Source organism: Sciurus vulgaris (genome assembly GCF_902686455.1).
Source record: "Sciurus vulgaris genome assembly, chromosome: 5".
Classification (NCBI taxonomy): domain Eukaryota; kingdom Metazoa; phylum Chordata; class Mammalia; order Rodentia; family Sciuridae; genus Sciurus; species Sciurus vulgaris.
The window spans coordinates 24000370-24022311 of NC_136465.1; the positions used below are offsets into that span (position 1 = coordinate 24000370).

Genomic DNA, 21942 nt, shown 5'->3' on the forward strand with positions numbered 1-21942 from the left:
AAAAGCAAAATCACTATTTAAAAAAGTCTTAGAGATATTATTTAACTTGGCCTTGTGATAGCAATATAACAGAAAGAGATCTGATATGAATCTAGGTATTAGAGCAAAAATAAGCAATAGATGTATATATCTGGATGCCAGAAATAGGGGGAAGAAGAAAGCTCAGGGAAAACTAAGCTTGACTGCAAAAGGTTGGTTGGTATAAGGTAAGGGCTATTGGCCCTGGGTATAAGTATTCACATAAAAACAACAGAAATAATTTCTCTACTTTCTAGCAGTAGTAGTATACTCTAAAACATCCTCTAACAAGTTCAATATTATGCATTATAAGCAGAAATAAGAAAGAGGTCAAAGCAAAGAAACTAACTGAAGTTGTGTTGCCCTGACACCAAGCCAAGAAGACAATCGGTAAAAAAGAGAATCAATGAAAAAGTAAATGCTGAATGGACCTGTGGATTCTCTGTGGAAATAACAAAGGATAAAGGTAAAGATATAAAGACCCAGTCACAGAGACATAAAAATTCACCCACATGGAAACCCCACAGTCAGAAAACAGAGATGTTAGAAATAGGTAGGAGTTAAAAGTAAATAAACAGTACAATGCTATAGAAGTTAGGGTGGAAGAATTTAATTGAAAAGAAGAAATCAATGATCTTAAATGCTGAGGTCAAAAGCATTGCAAATAAGATAGTTATGGTGAAGTTGAGTGGTAACCTTTAAAAAACCACTTTGTGTGTGTGAGTGTGTGAGCGTGTGTGTGTGTGAGAGAGAGAGAGGGAGAGGGAGAGGGAGAGGGAGAGAGAGGGAGAGAGGGAGAGAGGGGGAGAGGGAGGGGGAGAGGGAGAGGGAGAGGGAGAGGGAGAGAGAGGGAGAGAGAGAGAAATGGTGAGAACAGAAGCCAGAACACAGAGAGTTAAGGAGGAAAAATTTCCCTGGTAACATTTTATGTAAGAAGTCTGGTAAGAAAAGATACAAAGAAAAATATTAGAACCAAATAAAAGAAACTTCCATGTAACCCAATAAGAAATTTGTTTCAACATCTTGGTACAGTAAGCACACAATTTTATGAGAAAATATGAATTTTTAAAAATCATTTTAAGATTTGTATAGATAATTATAGATGTTCAAATAACAAGAAATGGAAGTTGCTAGAAAAAGATACATAATTAGGCAGGAAACTCCATCAAGGAGGTCCTCATATATATCCTCAAAACATACATTTCAAGTTAAGAATCAGAAGAATGATTCTGTAAAAAGATGGCCATATTTCCTGTGAAACTGACTACTCTTGCAGTCCTCTACTAATATCCTGGTTTTTGAGTGTTCCATTTTTCAAATTAGCAAAAGCAAAAGCAGGCAAACATCTCTCAAAAGGCTTATACAGGCAGATTGCTCACTGTCAAGCGCCTATCATCCACCATTTGCCTGCCTCTGGCCGGTCCATCGCCTGCCTTACACCTATCCATCACCCAAAGCACGAGGTTCACCTCCCGATCATCCAACAACAGTCAGCAAACTGATCGCCAACCGCCAGTGGAGGACGAGCTGCCTGATGTTGCCTGGAAGTTCACTGTGACAGTACTTGCAGGTTTGATTGCACGTGGCTGCCGCCATTTTGAGACAACAGCCAAACCCTGGAGGACCCCTGGCTGGACTGATGAGCCACATCTCCAGGATCCCTCAGCCCGACCGATCACCGATCACTCCGTGCCTCTGGGACACTCACATCCACTGACTGCTCCCTGCCGCCAGGACCCCCAGACCAACGACTGAGACCTGTCACTGGGACCCCAGACCGAATGATTGCACTCGGCCTCCAGGATCCCACAACCACACCAAACACACCAGACCTCTAGGACCCCTGCCTGACCAACCGCATCCCGCCTCCAGGACCTCCAGCTGACCACGTCCAGACCCTGAGCTGCAGCTCCCCATTTGCCAACACATTTCGAAGCCAGAGCGGCCATCTTGGATAATCCTGGAAGCCATAGCTCCAATCTTTAGGTGGGGCAAATTCCATCCTGAGACGCCTGCTGGAGGCTTGAAGCTCATTGTCAGGTACCTCTCATGCATCAGGCTACTGAATACTGGGAGGTTTCATTACTATATGACTGTTATACTGCAGGTTTTCTTTTTTCTCCTTATAGAAAAATTTAAGTTTTTATTTCTTTACTTTTCTTGCTCTCTTTTCCTTTTGTTTACCTGTTCCCTCAGAGTTTCTTTCTCCCTTTTTTGCATGCTAACATCCAATTTCTTTTGATGACACTCTCATCCTTTCTATGTTCTAGAACTTCTGTAAAATCTTTTATTATCCCATTAACAGCCACATTCTACATCCCTCTGCATCCTCTTTGTCCTCCACTAGAAACTGCAGACCTTATTGCAAATCTGTTTGTTTTATTGAAGATAATACTTGAACTCATTCTGTTTATTATGACAATTTTGTTATTGTCCTCATAGGGGCTATTTCGTCTAGGATTGCATAGTGTCTGAATTGGGCACTGCTAATATTGATCTCCCCTTAAAGAAAAGGTTTTGGAAACCTATAGGGCCACTATAAGCCTATATGGGGAAATCTGCAATACCCCAGATCTGCACTGCTAGAGGGGAAGATACATGAACAACATGAAAAAACAAGGGAAGAAAATGATCCAAACAAATCTAGATTCTATATTAATGGAATCCACTAACAGTATGGTAGAAGAAATGTCAGAAAAGGACTTCAGATTATACATAATTAAGATGATTTGCGAAGCAAAGGATGAGTGAAGGGAGCAAAAGCAGGCAATGAATGATAATACCAATAAGCAGTTGAAAGAGCAACTGCAGGAAGCAAAAGATCATTTCAACCAAAAGATAGAGATTCTCCAAAAAAAAAACAAATGGAAATCCTTGAAATGAAGTAAACAATAAACCAAATAAAAAACTCAATAGAAAGCATCACCAAAAGACTAGACCACTTGGAAGACAAACCTCAGACAATGAAGACAAGATATTTAATCTTGAAAATAAAGTTGCCCAAACAGAGAAGATGGTAAGAAATCATGAATAGAATCTCCAAGAACTATGGGACATCATGAAAAGACCAAATTTAAGAATTCTTGGGATTGAGGAAGGCACAGAGATACAAACCAAAGGAATGAACAACCTATTCAATGAAACAGTATCAGAAAATTTCCCAAACCTGAAGAATGAAATGGAAAATCAAATACAAGAGGCTTACAGAACACCAAATGCACAGAATCACAACAGATCCACACCAAGGCACATTATAATGAAAATGCCTAACATTCAAAATAAAGATACAATTTCGAAGGCTGCGAGAGAAAAGCATCAGATTACATTCAGGGGGAAACCAATACAGATAGCAGCCGACTTCTCAATCCAGACTCTAAAAGCTAGAAGGGCCTGGAACAACATTTTTCAAGCTCTGAAAGAACATGGCTGCCAACCAAGAATCCTGTACCCAGCAAAACTAACCTTCAGATTTGAAGATGAAATAAAATCTTTCCATGATAAACAAAAGTTAAAAGAATTTACAAATAGAAAGCCTGTACTACAGAATGTTCTCAACAAAATATTCCATGAGGAGGAAATGAAAAACAACAATGTAGGTCAACAAAGGGAGGAGCTACCTTAGAGAAAAACCACTCAAAGAAGAAACCAAGCCAACTTAAAAACCAAAAATAAGCCAAATGACTGGGAATACAAATTATATCTCAATAATAATCCTGAACGTTAATGGCCTAAACGCATCAATCAAAAGACACAGACTGGAAGAATGGATTAAAAAGAAAGATCCAACAATATGCTGCCTGCAAGAGCCTCATCTCATAGAAAAAGACATCCACAGACTAAAGGTGAAAGGATGGGAAAAAACCTACTATGCACATGGACTCAGTAAAAAAGCGGGGGTTTCCATCCTTATATCAGATAAAGTGGACTTAAAGCCAAAGTTAGTCAGAAGGGATAAAGAAGGACATTGCATACTGCTTAAGGGAACCATAAATCAGGAAGACATAACGATAGTAAATATTTATGCCCCAAACAATGGTGCATCCCTGTTCATCAAACAAATCCTTCTCAATTTCAGGAATCACACAGACCATAACACAATAATTCTGGGTGACTTTAACGCACTGCTGTCACCACTAGATAGATATTCCAAACAAAAACCAACGAAAGAAACCATAGAACGCAATAACACAATCAATAACCTAGACTTAATAGACATATATAGAACGTTCCATCCATCAAAGAGTGGATTCACTTTCTTCTCAGCAGCACATGGAACCTTCTCGAAAATAGACCATATGTTATGCCACAAAGCAGCCCTTAGGAAATGCAAAAAAATAGAGATAGTGCCTTGTGTTCTATCAGATCATAATGGACTGAGAGTAGAAATCAATGACAAAATAAAAAACAAATTACTCCAACTCCTGGAGACTAAATAATATGCTACTGAATGAAACATGGATAACAGAAAACATCAGGAAGGAGATAAAAAAAATTCTTAGAGGTCAATGAGAATGATGATACAACATCAAAAATTCTGGGACCCTATGAAAGCAGGACTAAGAGGAAAATTCATTGCACAGAGTGCATTCCAGAAGTGAATGAAAAGTCAACAACTAAATGACCTAACATTACAGCTCAAAGCCCTAGGAAAAGAAGAACAGAATAACAGCAAAAGTAGTAGAAGACGGGAAATAATTAAAATCAGAGCTCAAATTAATGCAATTGAAACAAAAGAAACAGTCGAAAAAATTGAGAAAACAAAAAGTTGGTTTCTTGAAAAAGTAAACAAAATAGACAAACCCTTAGCCACACTAACAAAGAGAAGGAGAGAGGATACTAAAATTACTAAAATTCATGATGAAAAAGGAAATATCACAACAGACACCACTGAGATACATAACATAATTAGAAGCTACGTTGAAAATCTGTATTCCAACAAAACAGAATCTACCGAAGACATTGACAAATTTCTAGAGACATATCCTCCTCCCAAACTGAACCAGGAGGACATACACAATTTAAACAGATCAATATCAAGCAATGAAATAGAAGAAACCATTAAAAACCTACCATCCAAGAAAAGCCCAGGACCAGACGGATTCTCAGCTGAGTTCTACAAGACCTTCAAAGAAGATCTCATTCCAATACTTTTCAAAGTATTCCAGGAAATAGAAAAGGAGGGTACCCTACTAAACTCATTCTCTGAAGCTAATATCACCCTCATACCCAAACCAGGAAAAGACACATCAAGGAAAGAAAATTTTAGACCAATATTCTTTTCTTTTTTTTTTTTTTTTAATTGTAAACAAATGGGATACATTTTGATTCTCTGTACATGGAGTAAAGGCATACCATTCCTGTAATCATAAATTTACACAGGGCAATCTTGTCTGATTCATTCTGCCATTTTTCCCCCTTCCTCCCAACCCCACCCACCCTTCTTTTCCCTCTATACAGTCCTTTCTTCTTCCATCCTTGCCCCCCTCCCTAACCCTAACCCTAAACTTAACCCTAACCCTAACGCTAAACCCTCCCACCCCCCATTATATGTCATCACCCACTTATCAGTGAGATCATTTGTCCTTTGGTTTTTTGAGATTGGCTTATCCCACTTAGCATGATATTCTCCAATTTCATCCATTTTCCTGCAAATGCCATAATTTTATCATTCTTTATGGTGGAGTAATATTCCATTGTATATATATGCCACAGTTTCTTTATCCATTCATCAACTGAAGGGCATCTAGGTTCCACAATCTGGCTATGGTGAATTAAGCAGCAATGAACATTGATGTGGCTGTAGTATACTGATTTTAAGTCCTTTGGGTATAGGCCAAGGAGTGGGATAGCTGGGTCAAATGGTGGTTCCATTCCAAGCTCTCTGAGGAATCTCCACACTGCTTTCCAGAGTGGCTGCACTAATTTGCAATCTCACCAGCAATGTATGAGTGTACCTTTTCCCCCACATCCTCGCCAACACCTATTGTTGCTTGTGTTCTTGATAATCGCCATTCTAATTGGGGTGAGATGGAATCTTAGTGTAGTTTTGATTTGCATTTCTCTCATTACTAAAGATGGTGAATATTTTTTCATATATCTGTTGATTGCTTGTACATCTTCTTCTGTGAAGTGTCTGTTCATTTCATTAGCCCATTTGTTGATTGGGTTATTTGTATTCTTGGTGTAGAGTTTCTGAGTTCTTTATATATTCTGGAAATTAGTGCTCTATCTGTAGTACAAGTGGCAAAGATATTCTCCCACTCTGTAGGCTCTCTCTTCACATTACTCATAGTTTCCTTTGCTGACTGAAAGCTTTTTAGTTTGACTCTATCCTACTTATTGATTCTTGCTTTTATTTCTTGTGCTAAGGGGGTCCCATAAGGAAGTCTGATCCTAAGCCGACATGTTGAAGATTTGGACCTACTTTTTATTCTGTAAAATGCAGGGTCTCTGGTCTGATTCCGAGGTCCTTGATCCATTTTGAGTTGAGTTTTGTGCAGGGTGAGAGATAGGGGTTTAGTTTCATACTGTTGCATATGGATTTCCAGTTTTCCCAGTACCATTTGTTGAAGAGGCTATCTTTTCTCCATTGCATATTTGGCACCTTTGTCTAGTATGAGAAAATTTTATTTATTTGGGTTTGTGTCCATGTCCTCTATTCTGTACCATTGATCTATCTTTCTATTTTGGTACCAATATCATGCCATTTTTGTTACTATTGCTTTGTAGTGGAGTTGAAGATCTGGTATTGCAATACCCCCTGTTTCACTCTTCCTGCTAAGGATTGCTTTAGCTATTCTGGGTTTCTTATTCTTCCAGATGAATTTCATAATTGCTTGCTCTATTTCTGCAAGGTACATCATTGGAATTTTAAATGGAATTGCACTGAATCTGTATAGCACATTAGGTAGTATGGCCATTTTGACAATATTAATTCTGCCTATCCAAGAACATGGGAGATCTTTCCATCTTCTAAGGTTTTCTTTAATTTCTTTCTTTAGTGTTCTGTAGTTCTCACTGTAGAGGTCTTTCACCTCTTTTGTTAGATTGATTCCCAAGTATTTTATTTTTTTCAAGGCTATTGTGAATGGGGTAGTTTTCCTAACTTTTCTTTCTGAAGATTCATCACTTATGTACAAAAATGCATTGGATTTATGAGCATTGATCTTGTAACCTGCTACTTTACTGAATTCATTTACAAGTTCTAAAAGTTTTCTGGTGGAATTTTCTGGTTCCTCTGAATATATAATCATGTCATCAGCGAACAGGGATAGTTTGAGTTCTTCTTTTCCTATTCATATCCCTTTAATTTCTTTGGTTCGTCTAATTGCTCTGGCTAGAGTTTCAAGGACGATGTTAAATAGAAGTGGTGAAAGAGGGCATCCCTGCCTTGTTCCAGTTTTTAGGGGGAATGTTTTCAGTTTTTCACCATTTAGAATGATATTGGCCATGGGCTTAGCATAGATAGCCTTTACAATGTTAAGGAATGTTCCCACTATCCCTATTTTTTCTAGTGTTTTGAGCATGAAGGGGTGCTGTATTTTATCAAATGCTTTTTCTGCACCTATTGAAATAATCATGTGATTCTTGACTTTAAGTTTGATATGGTGAATTACATTTATTGATTTCCTGATGTTGAACCAACCTTGCATTCCTGGGATAAAACCCACTTGATCATGGCACACTATATTTTTAATATATTTTTGGATGCAATTTGCTAAAATACTGTTGAAAATTTTTGCGTTGATGTTCATTAAAGATATTGGTCTGAAATTTTCTTTCCTCGATGTGTCTCTGTCTGGTTTTGGTATCAGGGTGTTATTGGCTTCATAGAATGAGTTTGGGAGGGTTCCCTCCTCTTCTATTTTATGGAATACTTTGAGAAGTATTGGAATGAGCTCTTCTTTAAAGGTTTTGTAGAACTCGGCTGAGAACCCATCTGGTCCTGGACTTTTCTTTTTTGGTAGGCTTTTGATGACCTCTTCTATTTCTTTGCTAGAAATTGATTTATCTAAGTTGTGTATGTCCTCCTCATTTAGTGTACGTAATTCATATGTCTCTAGAAACCTGATGTCTTCCAGGTTTTGTTTTGTTGGAATATAGATTTTCAAAATAGCTTCTAATTATGTTTTGTATTTCACTCGTGTCTATTGTGATATTTCCTTGTTCATTCTGAATTTTACTAATATCAGTTTTCTCCCTCTTTGTTAGTGTGGCTAAGGGTTTATCAATTTTGTTTATTTTTTCAGAGAACCAAGTATTTATTTTGTTAATTTTCCTATTGTTTCTTTTGTTTCATTTTCGTTGATTTCGGCTCTGATTTTAACTATTTCCTGCCTTCTACTACTTTTGGTGTTGGTGTGCTCTTCTTTTTCTAGGCTTTGAGCTGTAGTGTTACGTCGTTTATTTGTTTTTTACTTCTTTTTTTGAATGCGCCCCATGAAATAAATCTTCCTCTAAGTACTGCTTTCACGGTGTCCCAGTGATTTTGATATAATGTCTTTGTTCTCGTTTACTTCTAAGAATTTTTTTATTTCCCTCCTGATGTCTTCTGTAATCCATTTATCATATAGTAGTGTATTATTTAATCTCCAGGAATTGGAGAAGTTTGTTTTTTATTTTGTCATTTATTTCTAATTTCAATCCATTATGATCTGATAGATACAAGGTACTATATCTTCTTGTATATGCTAACAGTAGCTTTGTGGCATAAAATATGGCCTATTTTAGAGAAGGATTCATGTGCTGCTAGAAGAAAGTGTATTTGTTCTTTGTTGGATGGTATATTCTATATATGTTGGTTAAGTCTAAATTGTTGATTGTGTTATTGAAATCTATAATTTCTTTATTCAATTTTTGTTTGGAAGATCTATCCAGTGGTGAGACAGGTCTGTTAAAATTGCCTAGTATTATTGTGTTGTGGTCTATTTGATTTCTGGAATTGAGAAGGATTTGTTTCATGTACATGGATGAGCCATTGTTCGGGGCATAGATATTTATGATTGTTATGTCTTGCTGATTTATGCTTCCCTTAAGCAGTATGTAATGTCCTTCTTTATCCCTTCTGACTAGTTTTGGCTTGAAGTCCACATTATCTGAAATGAGAATGAATACTCCAGCTTTTTTGCTGTGTCCATGAGCATGGTATGTTTTTTCCCATCCTTTCACCTTCAGTCTATGGGTATCTCTTTCTATGAGATGAGTCTCTTGCAGGCAGCATATTGTTGGATTTTTCCTTTTAATCCAATCTTGCCAGTATATGTCTTTTGATTGATGAATTCAGGCTATTAACATTCAGGGTTATTATTGTGATATGATTTGTATTCCCAGTCATTTGACTCATTTTTGTTTTTTGACATGATTACGTTTCTCCTTTATTTGGCTATTCCTTTAGGCTAGTTCCTCCCATTGCTGATTTGCATCATTGTTTTTCATCTCTTCCTCATGGAATATTTTGCTGAGAATGTTCTGTAATGCCGGCTTTCTTTTTGTAAATTCGTTTAGCTTTTCTTTATCATGGAAGGATTTTATTTCGTCGTCAAATCTGAAAGTAAGTTTTGCTGGGTATAAAATTCTTGGTTGGCATCCGTTTTCTTTCAGGGCTTGATAAATGTTGTTCCCGGCCCTTCTAGCATTTATGGTCCGGATTGAAAAATCTGCTAATATTCTTATTGGTTTCCCCCTGAATGAATTTGATTCTTTTCTCTCACAGCCTTTAAATTTCTGTCTTTATTTTGTATGTTAGATATTTTCATAATAATGTGCTTTGGTGTGGATCTGTTGTAATTTTGTATATTTGGAGTCCTATAAGCTTCTCCTTTATCTGGTTTTCCATTTCATTCTTCAGATCTGGGAAATTCTCTGATATTATTTCATTGAATAGATTGTTCATTCCTTTGGTTTGTTTCTCTAAGCCTTCCTCAATCCCAATAATTCTTAAATTTGGCCTTTTCATGATATCCCATAATTCTTGTAGTTTCTGTTCATGATTTCTTATCATCTTCTCTGGTCAACTTTGTTTTCAAGATTAAATATTCTGTCTTCAATGTCTGAGGTTCTGTCTTCCAGGTGTTCTATCCTATTGGTTATGCTTTCTATGGAGCTTTTAACTTGGTTTATTGTTTCTTTCATTTCAAGGATTTCTGTTTGTTTGTTTGTTTTTTTTCAGTATCTCTAACTCTTTATTGAAATGATCTCTTGCTTCCCATATCTGCTCTTTTCACTGTTGATTGGTGCTGTCATTTAATGCCTGCATTTGCTCTTTCATCTCCTTGTTTGCTTCTCTGATTGTTTTAATTATGTACATTCTAAACTACTTTTCTGACATTTTTTCTGTTGTGCTCTCATTGGGTTTTATTGCTATAGTTCTAGGTTTGTTTGTGACATTTTCTTCCCTTGTTTTCTCACATTGGTCAGATATTAGTGGGACTCTGAGATATTGCAGATTTCCTCTTTTGGCTTATAGTGTCCCTGTAGATTTCCAGTATATCACCTCCCAGCCTTCAGTTGCCTGAAGTCTTGGAGGAACTTGATAATGCAGTGCTTCTGAAGAAAGCTGCCCCTAGCCCGCTACTGGTTCCAGGGCTGGGGCTGGCTCTGTGGGGAAAGGCTGTCACTGGGGGGCCTGCTCCAAGAAGCTGGCTGTGGAAGGAGCCTGCTGCCAAAGGGAGCAGGGCTGATTGGGAAAGTCTCTGGCTGCCCTGCCCTGGCCCCAGAAGCTGCCTGCGGGCCGGGGCCCGCCGCTGGGTCTGGGTGTTGGAGCTAGCTCTGTGTGGAAAGGCTCTTACTGGGCGGCCTGCTCTGAGAAGCTGGCTGTGGAAGGAACCTGCCACAGGAGGGAGCAGGGGTGCCTGGGGAAGACTCTAGCTGCTCTTCCCTGCTGTGAGAAGCCACCCCTGTCCGGGCCTGCTGCCTGGGCTGAGCTTCACCTGATGGGAGAGACTCACCCCGTGGCTATATGTTATTCCGAGTCTCTCACTGCCTCCCCTTCTTGAATCCTGGGTTCTGGAGCAACGGGAGATGCAGTCAACCTCTATTCCGCCATCTTCGATCTCTAGACAAATATCCTTGATCAATATAGATGCAAAGATCCTTAACAAAATATTGGCAATCCGTATCCAAAAGCATATTAAGAACATTGTGCACCACGATCAAGTGGGGTTCATCCCTGGAATGCAAGGATGGTTTAACATCCATGAATCAATAAATGTAATCCATCATGTCAACAGACTTAAGGATAAGAATCATATGGTTATTTCAATTGACACAGAAAAAGCATTAAACAAAATACAACACCCTTCATTCTCAAAACACTAGAAAAAATAGGGATAGTAGGAACATACCTGAACATTGTAAAGGCTATTTATGTGAAGCCCATGGCCAACGTCATTCTTAATTGAGAAAAACTGAAAGCATTCCCTTTAAAAATGGGAACAAGACAGGGATGTCCTCTTTCACCACTTCTATTCAACACTGTCCTCGAAACTCTAGCCAGAGCAATTAGGCAGACTAAAGATATTAAAGGGATATGAATAGGAAAAAAGGAACTTAAGCTGTCACTATTTACTGATGACATGATTCTATATTTAGAGGATCCAAAAAACTCCTCCAGAAAACTTCTAGACCTCATCAATGAATTCAGCAAAATAGCAGGCTATAAAATCAACACGCATAAATCTAAAGCATTTTTATATGTGAGAGACGAAACAGCTGAAAGGGAAATGAGGAAAACAACTCCATTTGCAGTAGCCTCAAAAAAAAAAAAATACTTGGGACTCAATCTATCAAAAGAGGTAAAAGATCTCTACAATGAAAACTACAAAACACTGATGAAAGAAATTGAGAAAGACCTTAGAAGATGGAAAGATCTCCCATGTTCTTGGATAGGCAGAATTAATATTGTCAAAATGACCATACTACCAAAAGTGCTATGCAGATCAATGCAATTCCAATTAAAATCCCAATGGCATACTTCACAGAAATAGCAATCATGAAATTCATCTGGAAGTATAAGAGACCCAGAATAGCTAAAGCAATCCTTAGCAGAAAGAGTGAAGCAGGAGGTATCGCAATACCAGATCTTCAACTATACTACAAAGCAGTAGTAACAAAGAAGGCATGGTATTGGCACCAAAATAGACAGGTAGATCAGTGTTACAGAGAGGGCACAAAGACAAACCCAAATAAATAAGAAACCCAGAATAGCTAAAACAATCCCTAGCAGGAAGAGTGAAGCAGGGGTTTGACAATAGTAGAACTTTAACTCTACTACAAAGGAATAGTAACAAAAACGGCATGGTATTGGCACCAAAATAGACAGGTAGATCAATGGTACAGAATAGAGGACATGGACATAAACCCAAATAAATACAATTTTCTCATACTAGACAAAGGGGCCAAAAATATGCAATGGAGAAAAGATAGCCTCTTCAACAAATGGTGCTGGGAAAACTGGAAATCCATATGCACAGAATGAAACTAAACCCCTATCTCCCACCCTGCACAAAAATCAACTCACAATCAATCAAGGACCTTGGAATCAGACCAGAGACCCTGCATCTTATAGAAGAAAAAGTAGGTCCAAATCTTCACCTTGTTGGCTTAGGATCAGACTTCCTTAATAGGACTCCCATAGCACAAGAAATAAAAGCAAGAATCAATAACTGGGATGGATTCAAACTAAATAGCTTTCAGTCAGCAAAGGAAACTATCAGTAATGCGAAGAGAGAGCCTACAGAGTGGGAGAATATCTTTGCCACTGATACTTCAGATAGAGCACTAATTTCCAGAATATATAAAGAACTCAAAAAACTCTATACCAAGAATACAAATAACCCAATCAACAAATGGGCTAAGGATATGAACAGAGACTTCACATAAGATCTACAAGCAATCAACAAACATATGAAAATATGTTCACCATCTTTAGTAATAAGAGAAATGCAAATCAAAACTACACTAAGATTCCATCTCACCCCAATTAGAAAGGTGATTATCAAGAATACAAGCAACAATAGGTGTTGGAGAGGATGCGGGGAAAAAGGTACACTCATACATTGCTGGTGGGGCTGCAAATTAGTGCAGCCACTCTGGAAAACAGTGTGCAGATTCCTTAGAAAACTTGGAATGGGACCACCATTTGACCCAGCTATCCCACTCCTCGGCCTATACCCAAAGGACTTAAAATCAGCATACTACAGAGATATAGCCACATCAATGTTCATAGGTGCTCAATTCACCACAGCCAGACTGTGGAACCAACCTAGATGTCCTTCAATTGATGAATGGATAAAGAAACTGTGGTATATATATACAATGGAATATTACTCAGCTATAAAGAATAATAAAATTATGGCATTTGCAGGCAAATGGATGAAATTGGAGAATATCATGCTAAGTGAGATAAGGCAATCTCAAAAAACGAAAGGACAGTGATCTCACTGATAAGTGGATGATGACACATAATGGGGGATAGGAGGGGGGCAAGAATGGAGGAAGGAGGGTCTGTATAGAGGGAAAAGAGGAGTGGGAGGGGTGGGGGGGAAGGAAAAAATAACAGAATGAATCAAACATCATTATCCTACCTAAATGTATGATTACACAAATGGTATGCTGTTACTCCATGTATAAACAGAAACAACATGTATTCCATTTGTTTATAATAAAAATAAATTAAAATTTTAAAAAAAGGCTTATATGCTAAACAAAACTGAAAATATTGTACTAGAATATTAAAGCAATGTGATCTTTTAAAAATAAACTTTATTAAGGCATGACTTATACATAATACAATTCACCAATTTTAAGCACAGATTGAAGAATTTTGATAATGGATACAGGTATGTAAACACTGCCAGTGACAATTATCCCAGAAAATTTCTTCATATACTTTGCAGTCAATGATCTCTTACTGCCAGAAACCAATGACCCATTTGGTGACACTATTTTGGATTTGCCTTTTCTATAATTTCATATAAACACAATCATACAATATATATTCTTTTGTCTGGTTTCCTTAACATGGTATATTTTTGAGATGGATTCATGTTGTTACATGTATAAACACACTATTCTTTTTTAATGCTGTGAATAATATGATAATATATCTTAAACCTCTTAGATATTATGATTACCAGATATTTAAAAATATACATGTGGAACATATCACAATTTTCTAAAAACACATTCATAAGAAAAATAATAAAAACACGTAATGTAAAGAAATACTAGATTTTGTAAATATCAAATAAAGTCAGTTAAATATTTATACTGTGAATATCAATGCTTATTTAGACATGTGTAGTAACTGGCTGGTCATGGTGGCACCTGCCTGTCATCTCGGCTACTTATGAAGTTGAGGCAGGAAGATTCCAAATTCCAACTTAATAAGACCCTGTCTTAAAATGAAAAATAAAAAGGGCTGGAGATGTAGCTTAAAGATAAAATTCCCTTGGATTCAATGCCCAGTACTCCCCACTTCCAAAAAGTGTATAAGAATCATATTGATCTTGAAATACTTCTCTTAATATTTACTTTTGATTTCATCTTTCTTTGGGCAATTTCCTTAATTTGATTCATAATATATTGAGCCTCCAGTTTCTTAGCAATAATGCAGAAATCAAACAGCTTAACGAGATTAATATTTCAAATTAAGGAATAAGTACAGAAGCGTAGAATTTGTTTAATTCATGGAAAATAAACTGCTTATTAATTCTCAAGGACAGCATTACAGAAGTGTATAAAGTGAAGCAAAAATCTATTATGCACAAAATGGCTATCAAAAAACTGTTTTATTACCCCATTCACAAAAGCCTCAAAAAAAAAAAAAAAAAAAAAACCACTTGGGAATCAATCTAACAAAAGAAGTGAAAGACCTCTACAATGAAAACTACAAAACACTAAAGAAATAAATTAAAGAAAACCTTAGAAGATAGAAAGATCTCCCATGTTCTTGGATAGGCAGAACTAATATTGTCAAAATGGCCATACTACCAAAAGTATTATACAGATTCAGTGCAATTCCATTGAAATCCCAACATCTTTCCTCATAGAAATATAGCAAGCAATCATGAAATTCATTTGGAAAAATAAGAGACCCAGAGTAGCTAAAGCAATACTTATCAAGAAGAGTGAAGTAGGAGGCATCGCAATACCAGTACTTAAACTATACTACGGAGCTATATTAACAAAAATGGCATGATATTGGCACCAAAGTAGACAGGTAGACCAATGGTACAGAGTAGAGGACATCGAGACAAACCCACATAAGTACAGGTATCTCATACTAGACAAAGGTGCCAAAAACATTCAATGGAGAAAAGATAGCCTCTTCAACAAATGGTGCTGGGAAAACTGGAAATCCATATGCAGCAAAATGAAATTAAACCCCTATCTCTCACATTGCACAAAACTCAACTCAAAATGGATCAAGGACCTTGAAATCAGACCAGAAACCCTGCACCAAACAGAAGAAAAAGTGGGCCCAAATCTTCATCATGTTAGCTTAGGACAAGACTTCCTTAACAAGATTCCCAAAGTGCAAGAAACAAAATCAACAATCAATAAATGGGATGGACTCAAACTAAAAAGCTTTTCTCAGCAAAGGAAACAATTAATAAATTGAAGAGAGAGCCTACAGAGTGGGAAAAAATCTTTACCACATGCAGTTCAGATAGAGCACTAATCCCTAGGATTTATAAAGAACTCAAAAAAACTTAACACCAAAAATACATATAACCCAATCAGTAAATGGGCTAAAGAACTGAGCAGACACTTCACAGAAGAAATACAATCCATCAACAAATATATGAAAAAATGTTCAACATCTCTAGTAATTAGAGAAATGCAAATCAAAACTACCCAAAGGTTTCATCTCACTCCAATTAGAATGGCAATTATCAAGAATATAAGCAACAATAAGTGTTGGGGAGGATGTGGGGAAAAGGTACACTCATACACTGCTGGTGGGATTGCAAACTGGTACCTCTCTAGAGAGGAGTAAGGAGATTCCTTAGAAAACTTGGAATGGAACCACCATTTGACCCAGCTAACCCACTCCTTGGTTTATACCCAAAGCACTTAAAATCAGCATACTACAGTGATGCAGCCACATCAATGTTTACAGCAGCTCAATTCACAATAGCTAAATTGTGGAACCAACCCAGATGCCCTTCAAGAGATGAATGGATAAAGAAATTGTGGTATACATACACAATAAAATATTACTCAGTCTTAAAGGAGAATAAAATTATTGCATTTGCAGGTAAATAGATGGAGTTGGAGAATATCATGTTAAGCAAAATAAGTCAATCCCCCAAAACAAAGGCCAAATGTTTTCTCTCATTTGTGGTTGCTGATACATAATGTGGGAGACGGTAAGGGAAGAATGGAGGAACTTTGGATTAGGCAGAGGGGAATGAGGGGAAGTGGGGGAGGTAAGGGGATGGGAAAGATGGTGGAAAGAGACAGACATCATTACCCGATGAACATGCATGATTGCGTGAAAGGTGTGACTCTACATTGTGTATAACCAGACAAATGAAAAGTTGTACTCCATGTGTATACAATGAATCAAAATGCATTCAGCTGTCATGTATAACTAAATAGAACAAATAAAAAAAGACTGATAAAACTGAACTTTCAGGATTAAATATTGTTTTAGACATTACAGGGAAAAAAACCCACTTAATTACAAAGATACGTGAGGAGGAGAAAAATCCTAAACACCTCAGCACTTACCATGGACTTGAACAAAGTCCTACACTTTGGTTAAGTTTTCACTTCCTAATTAGGTAAGACAAAGGGTGAGCTGATTTTAGAATGGACCAAATTCTGTGTGAGTCATTCGGTATCATTCAGGAAATAGTAAGTTCTGTTTAATTAGACAACACTGAATTACTGAAAACATGGTATAAGTCTACATTAATATAGAATTGGAAAGGATGACTATCACTGAACTATTGATATGTTATATGAAAAACTGCACCTCAAGAGACTGAAAAACATGTAAATTCAGCACCGTATGTGTGGATAAAACAAAGAAAGCAAACTTTTATTTAAATCATAACTTTTGGGGGAAAGAAAGAAGAATGGTAGTCAAGTCAACTTGATTAATAGCTACTGTGTACCTATATACTATATACCTGGGCATGGTTCTGGTGAATTTAAAGACATGTTAATTCAATTACAGAAAATAAAATAATAGAGAAATAACAGTGTATTCACTTTATATTGCTGTGTAACAACAAATTATTACAAACTTACCAGCTTAAACAATATTCATTTAGTATTTTCCCTGCCTCAGGAGTATAGGTACACTTAGCTCAGGATCTCACCAGGCAGAAATCAAAATGTCAGCCAGGGTTGCAATTTCCATCTGAGGCTCAGATCTTTTCCAAGTTCACTGGTTCTTGGCAGAATTCATTTCTCTGTGGCCCTATAACTAAGGATACCATTTTCTTCCCAGTTATCAGAGACCAGTATCAGCATCTAGAGACTACCTATACTTTCTTGCCATATCAATATTTGCTCTCTTCCAAGCTAACAGAAGTATCTCTCCAGACTTCTTTTTTCTTTCCAGTCTGCTGTGAGGGAGTCTTACAGATTAATAGAACAATGGGACCAAGTATCCCATAACCATTGCCCCTGTTACAAAACTGAATCAAAGGAGCTGCAACAGATTCCATTCATAATTCAAAGGGAGGGAATACAAGGTGTGTACACCATGGGTTTGAAGTCTTGGAAACCATCTTAGAATCTGGCCTATCATAAACAGATAAATAGACTGGGTGGGATGGTCTGTGAGCAAAAGAGGAAGTATGAACGAGGCTCAAACTGACAGAATAAAGATAGGAAAAGGAAATTACTGTCTGAGCCCTTGCTAGCCAAGCTCTGGGGGTTTCAAGTAGGGGAGAGTTAATGAAGAAACTGTAGGTCAGAAAAGTTAAGTAACTTGCCCAGTGTTATATGGTCTATATTCACCCAAATGAAATGTTTGAATAAATAAATCTAGTTTTCAGTTGACTAAATAATGAACAGGAGCAAGAATGAGTTCAAGGAAGAAAGGAAGGGTGCCATCTAGTAAAGAGAAACACAAGATGGGCATGGTGGTGCACACCTTTAATCCCAGCAACTAGGGAGGCTGAGGCAGGAGGGTCACAAGTTCAAGGCCAGCCTCAGCAACTTAGCCCTGTCTCAAAAAGAGAGACAGACAGAAAGAAAAACACAAGGGTAAAACCAGAGATTCAGCAGGCTACATACAAAGAAGCTCCACATAAACTGCATTAAATGTTATGGAAAGGAAGAGATGGAGACAAATTTGGAGACTGGCAGGGGCTACATTTAATAAGGATCTTCTGAGAAGTTAATTCCTAAGGCTAGATGAAAAACAGTGACAAACTTTCATTTTCATTTGATTTGTATTTGTGATTCCTCCAACAGGAATGGATTATCAGTCTTCAAATGAAACTTTTTAAAGCCATTTTCAGTATCACATATGAGTTAATATCAGTTACATATCAAATAAATACAGGAAAGCTAAGAAGTAATAAATGTTGGAGGCTTCAAGATATAAATTAACTTTGCACACAAAAAAAAGAGCAACCAGTACAGGCATTTTAAAGAGGAAGGTGAAACTGGAGAAAATAACAATAGTAGTATATAACTATATTGGTATTAAATACCTACCTTTACTTCACCGCTTCCACCAGCACTTAGCACATTTTTCCATCCTTGTTCCCTGGCCCTATTTATTCTCTCCAACTTTTGGGGAAAAGAAACAAACAAACAAAACACCATTTCAAGTATTTAATATAAATACCTGAAATATATTTAGCAATAAAATGGAAATCAGTATATTTTTTCTCTTATTTTTTATTACTACATTATAATTATACGTGATGGTAAGATTTGTTGTTACATACATGTACATGCTCAGTGCACTTCTTTAAAAAAATATGTGGAGGAGAGGAAGAAATGTACCATAGAAAAATGAATTACCCCCTTACCCTTTCCTTTTCTTGTCTTTTCATTTGTTCAGCCTTCATTAAACTAATCTGTAATAATTTAAAGACATACTTCTTAGAACTCAAAATTATTTTCATCTACAAGATGGCAAAGGAAGAAAAATAAGAAAAAAAAAAAAACTACCTGATCCTTTTGCTTTTTCTCTTTTTCAATACATTCCAGCCTTCTCTTTCTTGCTGCTTCCTTAAAGAAAAAATAATAAGTTTTACTGATAATAATTCCTACTTTCTTCAGGAAAGTTAATATGCCAATGGCAGGGGCAAGCCCAAGGAAATTAAAAAAAAAAATGCTTATTTTGTTTGAAAGAATAAGGAGGAAAGGTTTAGAGGTTTTATATTGTAAGATTTTGTTTCTTTTTTTTTAATAATTACTTTTGCAAAGCTTTAAAATAAGCAGACAGATGTCTTTATACCTCAAACATTTTCTTCCTTTCTTCTCCAGGATTTACTTTCTTCACTGGAGTTGGATGTGTCTGGACAAAAAGTAAAACTACAAATTAGATAAAGACTTTGAGACACTCATTTGAAAATTCCAAACTTAAGAAAATTTAAAATAAGAAACAGGTAATATTAATACTGACATAACTTTCTCAAAAATTATGTTTACAAAAAAGAAACACACTGTATTTGAAATCCTTTCTGCTAAACAGAGAAATGGTAGATTTAAAGATACTGTGGAAAAGAGTTCTTCCCCATTTATCAATTAGTTTTGTCTTCGCATATGGATATTAATTGTAAATTTTCTAACATTATGATAAAACATTATTTTAAAAGTTCAATAATCACAAAAAGGCCAATAATAGTTTTCTTTGGAAATTTCACAATAGTGTATGTTCACTAATAAAATTCAAATAAGAATCAAAATTCAAAGTCTACTTCACTTCCCATTCCAATATTTTCATGAGTACATTTCATTTTTTATGTATTTAAATATATATAGCTATGCACATATACAGAATTTTAGCTTTTTATGATTTTCACATAAATGTAATAAAATGTATTATTATATTGAAAAATTTGTTAAAGAACAATGTGCAGTTCTACATCATGGTAAGCAAACTAACAATGGCAATATTCCACATGTGGCTCTAAGTTATTTCACCATTCCTCTAAGCAATAGCCATTGGGCTGGTTCTGAAATTCTCCTTCCTTATATGCCAAAAGGAACTTCTTTGTACATACATCTTCTTGTTGTATCTTTTAAAGGACAATGTTTTTAGAAACGGAAATATAGTATAAAAAGCATAATTTCAATGTTGAAAACAACTGGCCTCCCAAGATGTTGTACCAATTTATACTTCCATACATTTCTCCACATTCTCATACACATTGAATTTTCAGACTGTCTTGAAATTCTGCTTCTTGAAAAGGCTAAGAATATTTTCTAGTATATTAGATAATGTTCATTTCTTCTTATATGTATGAATTATTGACCTAATTTGGGGGCTGTACAATTATAGGAGGCTATATTATGGAAAGTAAGACTGTCTATTATAGATGTTTTAAAATATTTTTCTCACTTCTTTATTTTAAGGCCTGTCTATTCTTTTACTGCACAAAAGTTAATAATTTAAATATAGTTAAATCCACCTATCTTTCTCTTTATGGCATATGTCTAGTCTATCTTCATAGGAAGACATTGTAAATTTTAATCCTTTTTATATTTAGATCTTTATTTGAAATACATTTTGATCACGGAATGAGTAGGAATCTTTTTTTTTTCCTTCAGAAAGTCCAATAATCTCAACCATTTACTGAGAAATCTCTTTCCCCACTGATTTGAAAGGCCTAATTTATCATACAATAACACCACCACCACCACCACCACACACACACACACACACACACACACACACACACACACACACCACAAACACATATCAGTTTATGGAATTTTCTATTCTGTTCACTTATCCATCTCCTCTTTTCCCTTCTTCTTTTTAACTGTGACATAAAGTCACCCGTAGAAAAGCAGATAAAAGACAGAGATTTAGTTCATATCAAAGGAAATATCCATGTAATCACCATCCAAGGCAGGAAACAGAATACTGCCAAAACTCAGAAGTCCTCTAAGTGCCCTTCCAGTGCCCTTCCTACCTTTCCTACTGAGGTGGCTGCTATTGTGACTTCTGCTATTACCATTCTCTTGGTTTCCCATATTATTTTAAGCCCGACTAAAAAATGTAATATAGTTTTTTTGTTTTACAAAAATGGAATCATATAATACATATTCTTTCAGCTCTTGCTTCTTTTGATCAACATTGTTTTCAAGATTTGCCCTGTGTTGTTTGTATCAACATTTGTTTTCTTCATTGACATATGGTATAATGATATAGATTCTTTTCTTTCACAATTATCTTGTACCTTTCTTATAAGGTCTAGTCTGAAGTATGGTACAGGGGTTACTATTTCTTTTCATTTTCTAGCCAATTATTCATTTTTGAATGTTGATCTTCTATCTGCCCACTTCATTGAATTCATTGAGTTTTCTGCTGTTTCATTAAAAATTTCTAAATGGTAATCATATTTTCTACAAATAATGTCTATGCTCTCTCTTCTAATATTTATGTTTCTAATTTTTCCTTGTAATTTCATTGACTAAGACCTTTGGCAAAACATTTAATGATGACAATGATAATAAAAACACCTGTGTCTTATTCCTGACTTTAATGTTTCCAATTTCTCATCATTATATATAATGCCTTTTATAGATTGCTTGTTTGTGTGTGTGTGTGTTTAACACTGTATTAGCTTGAGTTTTGTCTTTTAAATCAAAGAAGTTTTCAAAATAAAGATATAAGGTTTTCTCCTCTAGTAACGCAGTAAAATTCTAATAATCAAGTTTCCTATTGCTGATTCATCCTTATATTTCTAAAATAAGTCCTATCTTATACTCATTACT

General features: G+C 36.1%; 1 protein-coding gene across 1 annotated transcript in view; it reads right to left on the reverse strand.

Moving 5' to 3' along the window:
* NEK1 (NIMA related kinase 1) overlaps positions 1 to 21942 on the reverse strand; it is a 240752-nt gene that overhangs the window by 158766 nt on the left and 60044 nt on the right. Inside the window, 4 exon segments of the mRNA XM_079142970.1 lie at positions 18703 to 18777; positions 19023 to 19070; positions 19165 to 19224; positions 19454 to 19513. Of these exon segments, the coding sequence (XP_078999096.1) occupies positions 18703 to 18777; positions 19023 to 19070; positions 19165 to 19224; positions 19454 to 19513 (243 nt within the window).